We start from the raw sequence: 15,856 nt of genomic DNA, 5'->3' as shown, positions 1-15,856 counted from the left end.
GGGTTTTGATAACTATTTTGATTCCCTTTCCTAAAAGAATACCATATCAATACCATCAAGGTAGATTTAGTTACTATTCATCTACTACATTATGGAAGTCTGTTGGCTGGATGACTCGATAAGGTTTTATCCTTACAAAGTTATGTAACTTATTCAAATATATTCACAACAATATACAGATCTTTTAATAGATTTTTTGGTGGATAAAAAAAACAAAAAGAGAGAGAGGGAGTTGATTTATTTCTCAGTGCACAAGTCATACAATACTAACTCCAAAAACTCTTGTAATATGAAGGATATCAAATCTTACCAAAAATACGAAAATTATCAGATAAATCTGATAAATATACAGCATAAGCTGCAAGACAAATGTTTATCATTCAGTTAGTTGGGCAAATTAAATTATCCTGTAGAAACACCAAAAGACCCTAAATAATTGCAAAAAGTTTATTGTTTCAGCAGCAATAATCGTTTTGCATTCAAGTTACAGTATTTACAAGAGCAAGGAAAAAAAACAATCTGAAACTGTGCAATTCATTCAAATGAACACTCCAGCCAGTGACTTATACATGGAACACCACAAACCCTTAAGATTAAATATTTATTAAAACCAGGCCTAAACATGGCACAGCGATTCAGCATAATGGTATAGGCATCTTGTGTCACAAACAATTCAAGGACTCAATAGTTCCTGAAGGTGAGGGGCATATACTGCTTCCTTTCAGGAAGTAAAAAAAAAGTGAATTGTCTGAACTAGCTCTGAGTTCATCTGGACTAAATTGAACCTGCTAAGTAAAACAATAATGCAACAACTAGAAACAGAATACTTCTTCTAACTAAGACTGCAAGGGGAACCGAGTGAGCTAATATAATTATCCAAAGTGGAAGTTGCTTGGGATACCAAGTCTGTACCTTTATTCTCAAAAAATACCAAAAAATGGATCTGAAATGACCATGAGTAATCAGGAACCCTGTTTTACATCTGTCCTGAAAGGCAATGTCTCCAATACTAGGGTCTTTGCACTGCCCTGGCACATTTGTTCAGTGATGACTCAGAAGGAAGACTGCTATACAACTCAGATATCTATTATTTACATTTTCCTTTGTGGTACCCATCCAATTACTAAACTAGCCAAGTCCTGCTCAGTTTGAGATATTTCAGGGAGTAATAGCAATTGAGAAATAATGACAAGGAAGTCAAGCACCATTCTTTGATTCTTTTTACAGGGGTGTAGGTTGTAGCCATGTTGGTCTAAGGACATAGGCAGACAAGGTTCTTTGGGTAAATCTGATATATTTTGTTAGACCAACTAAAATTTGAGTTGGTTTAATAAAAGACATCAGATTTACCCAAAGACCCTTATCTGCCTTGTTTCTTTTCATATTCTTTTCCAAAAATGGAACCCAGAGGGCACAGCAAAAACTAGAGAGAACTCCATATCATATAACTGCAGGGTACAAATCTTATGCGATTTAAAATATATTATTAAATTTATTACTATTAAATAGAAATAGCAGCCATGGATCCGAGCCTATTATGCCCAGGCACTGGACAACATGCACAGAAGCAGTCTCTGCCATCTACAGCTAGATGCAGAGACATGAGGAATATAGTTAACCCCCACCCCCTCCAAAAAAAACCAAAACCCAACACACCAGTCACCAAAAACAAAGTCCTAGGCAAAATAGCATGACTCTAGCACACCAGCTGCCTATTTGTTGCTTTGGAAAAGGTTATGTGCTGATATAAGATAACATGCTACAACATCTCAGCATTATGCTAACTATTTGAAATAAAAAAGATTATTTTAGTTTCCTTGATGAGCTTATTTTGGAGTGGTCAATATCTGCATAATAGTTAATCAACTATCCTGCTATTATAACCATCTTCGCATTCAGGAATCAGCAAAAGTTTGTAATTACTGTACAAGCTGCTCTCAAAACATTATCTAGCAATTCAAATCTAAAGTTAGTCTATCCAACCTTTCCTCTTAGAGATTTCAGGAAATTTGGAAGCTTACATTTCCAGTCAGGCCTGGTAAATAATTCTTTAAAGTCGATCTTGACTACATAATGGGCTCCACAAGAACTAAGAATATGATTCAAAAGGAGCCAAAAGCAGCCAAGTACAACATTTCCATTGAATGTCTGCACACATTTTGTTACTCCTCAAGTGTTAATCTTATAATCTTTCAGGGATTGTGACCTTTTCAAGGGGTGTACGTTGTAGCCGTGCTGGTCCAAGGACATAGGTCTGCCTATGATCCTGTCAAGACACTTAACATTACTGGAGGACTGGCCTACCTCCTTCCCCTTATATTCTTGACTGAGTTATCATGGACACATCCCTTCCTACTCAAATGTCCTATGACATGAAATTTAATTATGCTTAGTTCAGACACAGTAGCAGGTAATGTTTTGTGTAAGGCAAACCTACAGTACATTACAATATGCTCTTTAAAATACAGTCTAGTCATTATCTCATCAGACATTGTAAAATTTAATAATTTAGAATATTGGTATAAAAACAAATAACTCTGTGTTAAAGGGCAGCTTGACGAGACTGTATTACTTACTGAGACAAATTCTTCAAAATCGATTTTCCCATCCTTGTTGCTATCTGTCACAAATAGAATTTTTTCTATGATCTCTCGCACTTTGTAGCCAGGCAAGGGAAGGCTTGCTTCTTTAAAGAGATCTTGAAGCTCATAATCGCTTACATACCCACTACAGTCAATATCTGAAAAATAAAAGTGTTAGTTCTTTTCATGTTTGTGTTACAGAATAATACAAGTTGATAACTAAAGGGAAGGAACACAGAAGGAAGGGAAGGAAGAAAAAGGGGAAGAAAATGGTACAGTACAGAAACACAGCATTTCTCCCAGTGAACAAACTGTGTATTATATATCCAAATATGAAGGAATGCATAAGGGTTGATCCACAGCTATTTTAAATCACCACATCATAAAATTAATGAAGTTCTGTTGATTTATACCAACTCAATAATAATAAAACAATTATTTATTACTTCTATTGTGTCAGAACCCATCATGCTACACACTCCTCAGAAACTCTCTTAAAGTTTTCCAAAGTGAAGCCACAGCAAAATCACAAATTCTTGTAAAACAGTAAAATTTGGCATTTTATTCAATATAACATGTACTCCAAGGTCTATTATTCATTCTCCTCTAACTCGCAATCAATTTTAGAATATTGTCATACAGTTATAGTGTATATCCCTATTTCAGTTTCAAAGAAGTTTCAGAGACTTGCACTAGGGCTGAATTTGACCCTCGGTATTTTCTGTTTTACCCAAATGTCCAAGATACCCATTTTACTATCAGTTTGTTTTACATTTAACTGGATACCTGGCAGGAAGACGGCAGGGGGACGCTGGGGTTTGTGGGTGGATATGGGCCATGAGCCATTGGGCTGGGACAGCTGGCTTTGCGCCTTCACGTGGGGCTTCCAGCACTCCAGAGGGAAGCCGCATGTGGAGGCAAGCAGAAGCCCACCTGGCTCAACAGCACACAACTCTATGCCTCCGGATGCAGCTTCCCGCTGGAGTGTTGAAAGCCCCATGTGGAAGACGGGCCCAGCCTAATGGTATGTGGACCAGGAGCCACATGCCATCGGGTCAGGCAGGAAATCGTATATGGAGGCATTGAGTCATACGCAATTGGGCTGGGAGGGCTCCTGCTTGCCTCTACATGTGGCTTCCCAATGGAGTGCTGGAAGCCCCACATGGAGGCACAAAGCCTGCCTGGCCCAATGGCATGCGGCTCCTGGTTCACGCACCATTGAGCTGGACCAGCTCTGTGCATCCACATGAAACTTCCAGCACCCCAGTGGGAAGCTGCACATGGAGGCATGGAGCCCACCTGGCTCGATAGCATGGGGATTCTGCCTGCAGTGCTGCAAGCCCCATGTGCTAGCATGGAGCTAACCTGGTCTGATCCAAAGACGTGCACCAGCAGGCTGGGCCGGCTCCGTGCCAGTATGTGCATCCCCTTGGTTAAATTCCACAAACACTGTAGTTACCCATTTCTATCCAAATAATTAAGTAAACTACTGAACTATATTCAAGTTACACAAGAATAATCAGCAGCAGAACCTAGCCTCATAAAGAATGGTAAAACGGAGGGGGAAAAAAAAATCTTGCAGGGATTTGGGCACTATTAAAATGCCCTGCACAGATGTAAATGCTTTGTCTCTATACATATTAGCTTATGCCATGTCTGATCTAGGTGTTTTATTATTCTTGACTTGCCAATATTATGAGGAATTACTGAGGAGCAGAGAATACATTGGCCACAAACAGACATTTCTTTCTAGCAGTGGGGTGACTGGGAAGGCACAGGGACCATCCTCCTGCTGTTCAACACCTCCAGGTCCCTAGGGGGAGTCAAGCAGCTGGAAAGTGTACAGACATTTATTCTCTTGGGCGTGATTTCTACTGCATAGGAGATGAGTTATTTTTCTAACAGAACTGAACACCTGCACAGTTGTGGTTTTTGTGATCTATGATTCTCCTGGAAGAAACAATGTCTGGATGTGGCCACCAACTCAGCTACTTTCTATTTTAATTCTTTAATCTCTATTTTCACTGAGGGGTAATTTTCCAGGGTAATGGGCAATGTTCTTTGTCTATCACTTTACAGATACAGCTATAAGTGAATGCAATATTTTTGTATGTGGCATTTAAAAAGTAATAAAAATATTTATGTTTGAGGTTTTCATTGATATTTACTTTCAACAAAAACACTAAAAGACAAAACATCACCAAAAATGTAAAACCATAGACTGTTTTTACATTTCAAACAGTCACAACAGTTACAAACAGTAACAATGGTTAAAGCATTAAATCATTTAACAAATAGCCTTAAGGGCCTTTAACAATCTGAATATTAAATATAAATTAATATAAATAAGTATTTGACAACTAATGGGGCAGCAGCACAGACAAAGCTGGAAGGAGAATTGGGAAAGCCAAAAGAAATTAAGGCGTTCAAGATTCAAGGGGAAAGGAGGAGGAAAGAAGAGTGTAGAAAACCATTAGTGTAGAAAACAATTGGGCATTTTCACACATATATGCGCTGCAGCACTGGGCACCTTGAAAAGTGCCCGGTGCTGCAATGTGTGCAGTTGTATAGCAGAAAAATGCGCATCAGTGCAGAGAAAATGGTGGTGGTCCACTTTTGAACTAAAACACATCCAAGGTGTTTTAGTTCAAAAGTAAACCACCACCATTTTCTCTGCACTGATGTGCATTTCGCTGTTTATACAACTTGCAAATGATGCAGCACGGTGCGTGTCAGCCTGAGTGTGGAACAGACTCGATTATTTGAGTCTGCTCCGATGCGCCGGATCTCTGGTATATCACAGTGCAAAAAAGTATGTGTATAAATGCATTTTGGGCCTGAGATATTCTGTAGTCAGTTGTTTTACAAATGGAGGCCAGACTTCTTGAGACTAGAGCAGTAGACCCCTCTGGCAAAAGATGACCGTTTTTCTGGCTGCTAGTTCAGAGACTAGAATACTACTGTTGCTGTTACTATGTCATGATTTACTTTTGTATTCCTTTAAAACATTTTTTGTGTGTTGATGGCTGCTTTTAAAAACACCAAGCCCTGAGCAGATCAATTTCATATGATCATATTTACTCAAATCTAAGATGACCCCCCAATTATTAGATTCTCTATATAAAAAATTAATATATTTGTTATAATTTTTCCAGGTATACAGTCTAATTATCGGAGGGTTGTCTTAAATTCATCCCCTACCCCACTTCTACAGCAGGGAAAGCAGTGGTTGGGAGAGGGGTGGTGGTCAGGCAGCCCCCTTGCCCCCCCCACTTCTTCCCTCTGGAGCCCTCCTGCCCCCCCACCCCAGCTCCCCACAGTCTCTGTCTCTCCCCACTACTCTCCACAATCTCTGCCTCTTTCCCCTACAACACATTACCCACAATCTTTTCCTCTTCTCTACCCACCACTTACAGTCAGATGCTACTCAGGCTCTGTTCCCTGCTGAGGAACAGAGCACAGCACATGGAAGTACAGCCATTGCTGGGACAAGCAGCAGTGATGGCACTACTTATTGGCCAAGCAGGGGATGGAGTTTGCCTGAACTTGGTGCCTGGGAGGATATCCAGCCCAAGCCAGAGCCAAGCTTTACCTAACAGTAAACAGGGGTGGAGGGGGGAAGGCAGACAAAAGCTACAGAGTGCAAGCAGAGGTTGGGGCAGGAGGCTGGTGTGGGTCTGACTCTGACCCCAACCTAAGCTCAGGGCTGTAGCAAGCACCTGCACCCCCAACAAGTCTCTGACAAAGGGCTTTCCCTCTCCAATGCTGACTCGTAGAAAAAACTTAATCCTAGATTAAAAATAAATATGGTAATATCCCATAGTTTTCAAATACTGCTCAAACCTCAACATTATTTCAAATATATTGTCAACTTCTTTCCTTAGGAAATTTAATCAAAGGACATTCCCACAACATGTATGGAAGTGTACCTTATGGTGATAAGGATACCAGCAGGGATCCCAAGTTATCTTTAGAATGTATATCCAATACACTCTATTTTTTGTTGATTTTTGCACCATGTAATAAAATGGGCCATTCTGGAATCTTTAAAGGATGCTCCAGCAATTTGTCTTAGATATTAGTATTATCGTCAAAATTTATAGTCCTTTTCCACATTTGAAGAAGGATGCAGACAGATTAGAAAGAGTTCAACACAGAACAACAAAAATTATTAGAGGCCTGGACTCATAAATAAGACTTATGAGGAAAGGCTGAAAAACTAGGGTTAATTAGTCTGGAGAATAGAAAAGTGGCAAGGGGGCATTGATACAGTTTTCAAATACCTGAAGGGCAGTTATAGAGAGGACGGAGACAGACTTTGCTCTGTGTCCATAAGGGACAGGACTAGGAACAATGGCTTCAAACTGCAGCAGGGGAAATTTAGGCTGGAGATTAGGAGGAAATCTATGACTATAAGGGTGATCAAGCATAAAACAGGCTACACAGAATTTATGGAATGCCAGTTCCTGGGAATTTTCAAAAGCAGACTGGACAGACACTTGGCTGAGATTGTTTAGTCAGGAATGATCCTGCCTTGAGTAGGGAACTGGATTAGATGACCTTGTAATGTCCCTTCTGGCCCCATCTGAGAATCACCTTGGCTGAGAATCACTGTCCTAGACCAAAAATCAATACATAGAGAAAAATGCATAATCTCTTTTTATTATATGCTTGAACCTCCACATATTCCACATTCCCATCTCCTATATCGTAAATTCCAGTGATCTCCTGGACCAGACTGGCTTATAGTCAACCGAGGAAGGGTCCATCTACTATAGGATCTACAACCTCATTAGTCATCTACAGTTATGATGAAGACTTGTGTATCTCTCTGAAGTGCAGCACAGAGTCAATACAAACTCTGGGTTACTCATACTGGATACATGTATTTTAGTCAGGATCACTTCAGACTCATTTAAAACGACTCAAAGAGCGAAAAACATATAAACTTAAGTAATCACATGTATACTGAAGTCTGGAAATGAAGGTCAGTTAATACAGAAAGAAATTATTCAGAATGTAATGTTTGCTTTTAGATCTTAACAGCAAAGACCCTGTTAAGCACGTGAAATTATAATGAGTTAATCATTAACATGACTGACTCTCAATAAATGCAATATCAGGGATCACTAAGTTAATCTTACTTAAAAATGTAAATTGGACTTAACTAGGTGCAAGAGAAATAATTATTAATTCACTAAGACCTGTCCCCAAATTAAAAGATCCTAATAAATTTGGACTCTGAAAGCAGAAATATATTTGGATTAAAGCCACTGAATTTGAAATCGTAATATTGTCCAGCCTTCAAAAACACAAGAATGAAACTACCCAGGAGCAAAAATAAAACTGGCAACTCTGTTTTACTGTCCACATTGAAAGAAGTGTATAAATTAAGCAAGCAGAACAAATTAATTCAATCAATCAATCAATAATACAGCTTTCATTTTTTAAGTGTTATTAGAAATGCAGGCAAGACATGTCATGTTCATAAAATATACGTAGGTTTTAACCTTACTGAATCCATTTAAGAGTAAAAAATATATAATAAACTTGGTAAAGGTATGATGCTTACATTCTTGCATGTAAAACATACCTATTTTATTGAATGCTTCTCTTAGCTCTTCCAGCTCTTCACGAGAAATAGTAGTTATGTTGTTTTCCATCTTCAAACAGCCAAAATAATTGTCTTCAATTCCTTCTACCTAGCAATAATAATATTGCATTGTTATAAAGTGTCTGTTCCAAGGAGGCCTATAAAACTATGATGTTGAAAAACTAGGTATGACACTGGAACAAATCACATTCTTCACTGGCACAATTCTGCCCTTCCCCCCACAGTCCATAAAGAAAGTTTGAATCATAATTTCCATTTGAACTCCCAAATTCAGTGCACTGCACCCATCACCTTCTTGTTGTAAGGACCTTAACAGGCAGCATTTTACAGCCCCTGCTGGATCCACAGACAAAAGTCCCTACAGTTAATTTTTTTACTTTTTTCTCCTGAAAAAGAGACAGAAAACAACAGATTTGTATCTTATCAGCAGGGATCTGGGTTTTCCGTTCCCCACCGAAAAACACAGTAAAACTCAGAATTTCTCATTTTAAGGAGAAAACCCCAGATTTTTTCCTTTAAAGGAGAAAAACAGGGGAAACAATGGGTTTCCCTTTGCAGGCTGACAGAGTTCCAAGGGGCTGGGGGGAGCAGGAGGGGATCCGGTAGGGGGCACCATGTGCATGTGGGTGTGTACACATGAACACGGCTGCCAGGCAGCTTGGAGAGCAGTTCCCTACAGGTAAGGGGGCGGGGGAAGGGAGGTGGGAGATTGAGGCCCCCATAGTGAGAGAGGGAGGGATTTGGGCAGGGGTGGGGCTGTTGCCCAGTCAGGGGGTACATGGGGCTTGGGGCCTGGATGCATGGCTGCAGGGCCCAGGCAGTGAGAGGGATGGAGCTGCAGATGGCTCATCTGGAGGGGCAGTGGGGCAGGCTGGCTCCCCGCTGCTGTGCACACCCCCACAGAGGGTATGGGGGACACTTGTCCCCCCAGATTTGTGCATGGGGCTGGGGTAGATGCAGGCTGCCCATTGTGGGCTCAGGTTCCCTGCCCTGATGCCATCCCTCTGGGGCCTCTACAGCCCAGTAGGAAGACTCGGCCCAGCAGGGCAGAGAGGGGCGGGGAAACTCACTGCAAACACTGTGAGCCCTGCACCACCCTGGTGAAGCATGTCCTGCCCACCCAGCAGCAGTGGGAATGGTGGCACAGAGTTGTGTTCTGCACTGCTGCCAGGTGGGCAGCAGGTGCCTCATCATGGTGGTGCAGGGCTTGTGGTGATGGCATCAAGCTTCCCTGCCCAGTTTCGCTCTGCGCTGCTGTGCTGGGTTCTTCTTGCTGTGCTGTGAAGGCCCTGGAGAAAGGTGAGCAGGGCAGGGAGCCTGAGACCGCAGTGGGCAGACCGCAACCCCCCCTGGCTGTGCCACCCAGGGAGGCGGGGGAGCCGGGCTCCACACTGCTGCAGCAGCCGCTGCCTCCCACAGGCTTGGGCACTGCTGTGTGGTCCCTGGCCCCATAGCCATGGCAGCAGGGCTGGGGGTGGGGAGTGAGAGGCACTGGCAGGGCTGAGGAATTGTGGCTTGGGAGTAAAGGGCAAATGTCATGGGCAGAGCACCAGCATATCAGGGCTGCTGAGCACTACAAAGCAGTGCGGGCAAGGGACAGCCACAGCTGGCCCTATGTCCTGGCGAACGAAGAGGGCGGGGAAGCTCTGATTTTCCATGATAAAAAGCCCAAAATCAAATGCCAACATGTATCGGTATTTAGAATTTATTTTATTAGTGACTGAGGCACTGATTGGCTTCCAGATTGCTTTGAAATTGTAAATATATCAATAAAACATTGTGTTCAACTGATACCTGTATATGAGTGGTGTTTAATTTTAATCATGGAAAAATGAGGATTTTGCTTTTTTTTTTTTTTTTTTTTTTTTAAATCAGAAAATTTGCAATTTTTTTTTATTAGAGAAAACCAGAACTGTCTGGAACAGTGTGGCCATTGTTATGTAAAGCAATAGCAATATTTCCATTAATATCAGTGGTTCCATAGTCAAATTCAGATTTTCTATAAGCAACTGTACCTCCATTGAAGGTGCACATAAATAATAGTAATTAATGGCCTATTACTGTATGCTTTACTTAGAGCTGAAGTTAATCTTAGTGGAAAGGGCAGTAACAAAAAATCAGAAGACCTGGGTTTTATGTGTAGCTTCTATCACCGAACTGCTGTGTGCCTTTGGCCATATCACTACTTCTCTTGCTTTTACTTCCTCTCCTCTTTATCTATCTTATTTAGGGCCTTGTTACACAGTAATTTTAGGTGGCTTATGGTTGGATTACATATGAACACCTGAAACTAGTTTTTAGCATACTTTAGATGGCTCAAAGTTATCCAGGGCAGGTTTACCTTTGACATGCGTTACCTAGTTTTTGTTCCATTAATGTGAGGCCACCCCATAGATGAGCTGCCCAGGTTGCAGTCTGCCAAAATCCTAGAATGGATTGTTTCCTCCCCCAAACTCCTGTTCTCTGTAAGCAGACTTTTCACCCCCTGAACTCTATTGCCTAGGGGGTGGTTCTGGCACCAAGTTAGCTCCACCTCCTGGCCCCAGGTATGCAAATCCAAAGATTCAATGCCGATTTGGAGAATCAGCGATTTGGACATAGACACAGCTTTAAATGTTTTTTCTACATACCTTGAGGTACCAGCATGGCTTGTGAATGCTGTAATGCTGGGGTGCATGGAGCATCCCACAGGAGCACAGGGGAGCCCCCTGCATGCGTGGCAGCGAAACCAGAAGTGACCGGAAGTATGGGTCTGCCAGGGAGCATGCTGTCCCCACCCCTTCCCTCCCGGCTCGGCAATTAGCCACGGGGAGACCCCAGGTGCCACCACAGACCCAGGAGGCACCAGTCACTGAGCCAGAGAAGGCATAGAGGGGCCCCCCCAGTGTGCTCCCTGGCAGACCCAATAGTGGACTGGAAGTGCTTCTGGTCCAATTTGGAGTCTGCTGCCGAGTGCCCTGGGGAGCCCCCCCACGCTCCTGTGGAACCGCCCATGCACCCCAGCATCGCAGCATTCACGAGCCGCCTGCTACCTAGAGGTATGTAGAAAAAACATTTAAAGCTGTGTCTGTCTGAATCACCTAATTTTTCTGAATCAATTCAGAGGGTTCCGATCCGATTTGGAGAGATTAAAGGGCCCTGTGATTCAATTCGGATTCGGAGATTGCCCATTGAATCAGGCTGAATATCCGCCAGATCAAATCAGGGACCAAAGCTTTGCATGGCCCTACATGCCAGCTAGCCAGGTTGCAGGACATGGGCACAAGAGTGTGGTCTAAAAAGGTGGGTGTAAACAAAGTAGGGGGCTGGATTGTGTCCCCATGAGCTGGGGTTTCCTTCTGGGGTCAAGGGCAGAGGCAACAGCTTCCCAAAAAGCACCTTCCCTCACCAGTCCCACCTCCCAGCCACCCCTGGAAGCATGACCACGCCTGAATCCCAAATCCCAATTTCTTGGTTAAAACATGAGACCTTCTATAATTGACTTCCTATTTCTGTATTTCTTTTTAAATTCTTTTTTTTTTTTTTTTTACTTTATTTCATCGTTCGGTGGCTGACTTCCTTCTTGTCATCATCCCTCTCCCACCCCCATTTCATTACTCACCCCTATCCCATTAACTCTCTTCCTCCCAGCCTCATGTTCCTGTAACCCTTCCCAATCCATCTCTCATCTCCACCTAGGGCAGAAATAGAAGTCTGTCCTGGCCACCAGCCCTGTAGCTGCAACTCACAGTGGTAGCTCCTAGTCAGGGACCTGCTTGTCAGGCCTCTTGTGGCAAATCACAGCTGTGCAGGTTGGGAACAGTCAGAGAAGGTTTTCAGCTTTAATGTGCAACTGCTCCAAACTCGAGCTAGTACTAACACAGATGAACGTTTGGGCAGCTCAAAGTGAAATGTGTAACAAGGCCCTTAGTTACGCTGTAAACTCTTACAGCAAGGCAGAGACTATCTTTCCTTGTGTTGGTACAATTAAATCCCTAAAGTTACTACTGTAATAAACACAACCCCAGTGTACCTATTATGAACCAAATTCTAAAACTGGCCACAAATCCACAGACGGTATTTTGTACTGAGTCTGTTGTTCACATCACATGGGTAGTCACTCAGGCTAGGGACAGAAATTACACATAAACCAGTGTAAGTGATTGAAAACCAGCTCAAATCTGTATCACAACAGAAGTTCAGTGCACATAAACCACTTTCAAAATGTCTGAAACCAGTTTAAGATAAACCTGGATGGATATAGCATCAGACTTAATTGATTTAGGTGAAATCAGTTTATTGAACTTCTGTCCCAGATCTCCTCCAGATTCAAGTTACTTCAGCCTGCTCCCCACCCCACCCCCAATCTCAGGATGCCTTGCACTTCCCCTGCAAACTCCAATTTGAAGGGTAGGCAGGACAGCTTTGGCCGAAGCTGTCTGTTCCAGATGAGCAAGGAGGTGTGCTTTAGTGCCCCCCAGCTTCTGGCCTGCGCCACTGCAGGTATGTGGCTGTGTTCTGGAATCAAAAGTGAATGTCTGTTCATTTGCTTATCAGTTCAATCTACGCAACTTACACTAACCTGTAAAAATTTAACTGAGTCAGCCTTGGGCTTTTTGACTGTCTGTACTTAGCTTCAGAGATATTTCCTCAAACTGTTCCACATCTAACAGGAGTGACACAGAAAGTGCTTCTTGATGTTTCTTTGTGTGTGATGGAGTGTCCCTGGTTGAGTGACAGCTGAGAATATAGTGAGGAGTCCAAATAGTATCTACTTTTTCCACCCAGCTGTCAGAAAAAAATAGGGTTGTTAGTTGACAAAGAGAACCAAGAGTTCCCCCTCCCCGCATCCCTGCAGGCAATTGGCAATTTCTTTTTTCATCTCTGCCCTAGTCTGCGTTTCAAATTCATCTGCTTCCTTTTCAAGCAGCAGCTGCCTTTGTAACTATAATGGGCATCATCACAATGTGCTGCCTGCAGAAACCATTTTCTTTTGTTACTGTTCTTTTTGTGTGCTGTTGGAGATGCACCTCTCTTGGTCCAGGTGCAAACACCCAGTCTCTCTCATTCTAGCTCTTAATCTTTTTTAAAATTGTAGTTTCAAATCAGATCCAGATTAACTGGCTTCTCCAACTCAATGTTGTACAGAAATGTTATAGCTTCTAAATCAAATACTAGATATCTATAACAAAAGGACTAAAAATAAAGGAAATTCTCTGCTTGTATTCTGAAGATTTGAGACAGAAAGTGTTGCAAGATTTAATACCAAAAAAAAAAAAAAAAATCACTGTAGTTTAACCTTTGGCATCCTTTATCTAGAATTCTTTAAAAGAATGTCCTGAGCAGAGGTCAGCTTCATGAAACCCCTCCTATTGAAACAGCAGAAACAGCCGACTTACGCTAAGGTATTATTTAAGTAACCATTTTCTGCTGTCTTTAAGACGGTCCTTTCTCCAAGTCTGAAATGTTCCTTTATGATCAGATGTCAGAGCTAATGCTAAATCATTCTTACTACTTATTTTTAGTATAGAAACAAAATGCTACCTGAAGACGTTTCACAGCAATGTAAGGCAACAATGCTCCTGTCCCAAGGAGTTTATAGCTAAAGGCCACTTAATTAGAACTATTCCTGGATAGACACTCAATAGTCAAACATTATTTAAAGTCGATTAAATCTATCCTTTTATAAAGCAGAAGAATGAACAGAAGATTCACTGGAGGTTCATACCAACTAGATTCTATAAATGGTGGAGTTCAGCCTTTTTTCACTACTGTGAGCCCAGCCTCTTAGCTCTTTGTTCATAAATACAACTGATCAGTGAATTTACTAACTCTGCTCCTAAATACCACTTTCCCTTAATATAAAACATGAAATATGAAATTTAAATACACAGAGGAATTTGACATGTCATTTGAATTGGATGCAAAGTACATTAAAAAGAATCTTATACCCTTTATAACTTATATCTTCATGGGATTTCAGCATTCAGACCTAGTAAGAAAACCATAAGTTTTCAGCCCCAAAAGGAGCTAAAATTTAACCATCAAGATACTTGGGTGCAATTCAAAGAAAGAGGGAAATTTCATGTCTGTGTGTGTGCGTGCATGTGTGCGTGTGCATGCATGTGTATATACACACATGAAATATAAACACCACTATATCAAACAATGGCATCTCACCACATAGAAGACTGTGTAAAAAATGTGATAAATTAATTTTAAAAACAGTTGAAGAGGTCAGTGAAAACTATTTAAATATATGAAGAGTTTAATGCATAAGAGACTGCTAACATCAGGGGCTGGACTTTTTTTTTAATTAAAAGGTATAATTTATCCACAATTATTTGCACAATTGCAAAAGACTGACAGACTCCATATTCTGCCCCATAAAACAAAAATGAGAAAATACCCGCTGTAATTGAAAAGGCATGTTATAAAGAAAAATAAGATCCTCAGAGGTGCACCAATAGAGATTTTTGGGTCGATACCAATGGCTGATTTTTAATGAGCCGTATTGGCTGATACAAATCCAATTGACGATATGTGGCCCAGCAGCTTGGAAAGCACTGTCAGGCTGGTAAGTTTGTTGTGGGGGAAGGGGCAAGAGGGGATGGAAGCGGTATAGGGGACAGATCAAGGCCCCCACAGTAAGGGAGGGAGTGGGGCTGGGGCAGGCACTGCACAGCCACAGTGGGGCACAGGACAGAGCTGCAAGTGGGTTGTCTGGGGCATGCAGGGGGGCACCTCCCACTGCTGCACACACCCCAGGAGAGCATGGGGGGCATGTGCCCCTGTATCTGTGTGGAGGGTGAGGGCAGGCTTCTGCTGTGGGCTGGGGGCAATGCTGGGCTCGTCCTGGTGGGGAGGCTGGCCCAGGCTGTGCTCAGGGCAAGGAGGGGGGCTACGGCAAATTTTAGGGTGACTGTGTAGCCTACCCCATAGCCCCTCTCCCAGCACTGCTGCTGCTGCCGCCCACCCCAACTGTGCAGTGCCTACCCCGCTCCCTCCCTCACCGTGGGGGCCTTGGTCTGCTCCCTGCCATGCCCCTACCTTCCCTCTCTGTCCCTTCCCACACAACAGACTTACCAGCTGGATGCTGCTCTCCATGCTGCTGGGCTGTGCTCCTTGCCACCTGTGGGGGCATTTAATCAGCAACATTATCAGCCACATCAGCTGATAATGTTGATCATTTCAATTTTCCTTTTATCAGTGCTGATACAATATGGGACCAATGTATCGGTGCACCTCTAAAGATCCTATTATATAATCAGTCTGTGGACTTTAGTGCCATTCATGGTCAGAGAGAAACATACATTATCTGGATTTGTAAGAAGGCTGTTTATGACCATAAGTAACATTTGTAACTACGCCAGAGGATATGAATCAATCTCATGCTTTAAGATATAAACTGACCTTCTGCAGAATCTTCTTCACTTCTCCAGGCATGGTGTTACCCAGTTACATATAGTTAATGCATTTCTCCTTCCTCCAAAACTTTATGGAAGAATACCAACTAATTCAACACACAACACCTTCCAGGTTTTTTCTTGTATTTTTTGCTAATAAAACATTATTTTTGTGTTACAAGAAATACCAAGAAATTCACTTTCAAGAGTTAAGCATTCATTCATTCCCAGTAACCCTGAGCATGTAATGAGATCAACATTTTCCACTGCACCTT

General features: G+C 42.3%; 1 protein-coding gene across 4 annotated transcripts in view; it reads right to left on the bottom strand.

Annotated features, from left to right (window-relative positions):
- The window catches only part of PLS1 (plastin 1), a 73,746-nt gene that overhangs the window by 34,148 nt on the left and 23,742 nt on the right, over window positions 1-15,856 (bottom strand). For 2 of the 4 annotated variants that reach the window (XM_019491857.2, XM_019491858.2), the window contains exons 2-4: window positions 12,758-12,963; window positions 8,176-8,284; window positions 2,577-2,740 (exon numbers count right to left, since the gene is read on the bottom strand). In XM_019491857.2, the coding sequence (XP_019347402.1) occupies window positions 2,577-2,740; window positions 8,176-8,245 (234 nt within the window). In that variant the 5' untranslated portion in view covers window positions 8,246-8,284; window positions 12,758-12,963. The remainder of the gene's footprint in view (window positions 1-2,576; window positions 2,741-8,175; window positions 8,285-12,757; window positions 12,964-15,856) is intronic. The other 2 variants (XM_059730997.1, XM_019491856.2) reach the window with 2 other exon arrangements.

Source organism: Alligator mississippiensis, chromosome 7, assembly GCF_030867095.1.
Source record: "Alligator mississippiensis isolate rAllMis1 chromosome 7, rAllMis1, whole genome shotgun sequence".
NCBI classification, from domain to species: domain Eukaryota; kingdom Metazoa; phylum Chordata; order Crocodylia; family Alligatoridae; genus Alligator; species Alligator mississippiensis.
This window is presented reverse-complemented; position numbering and strand designations above follow the sequence as displayed.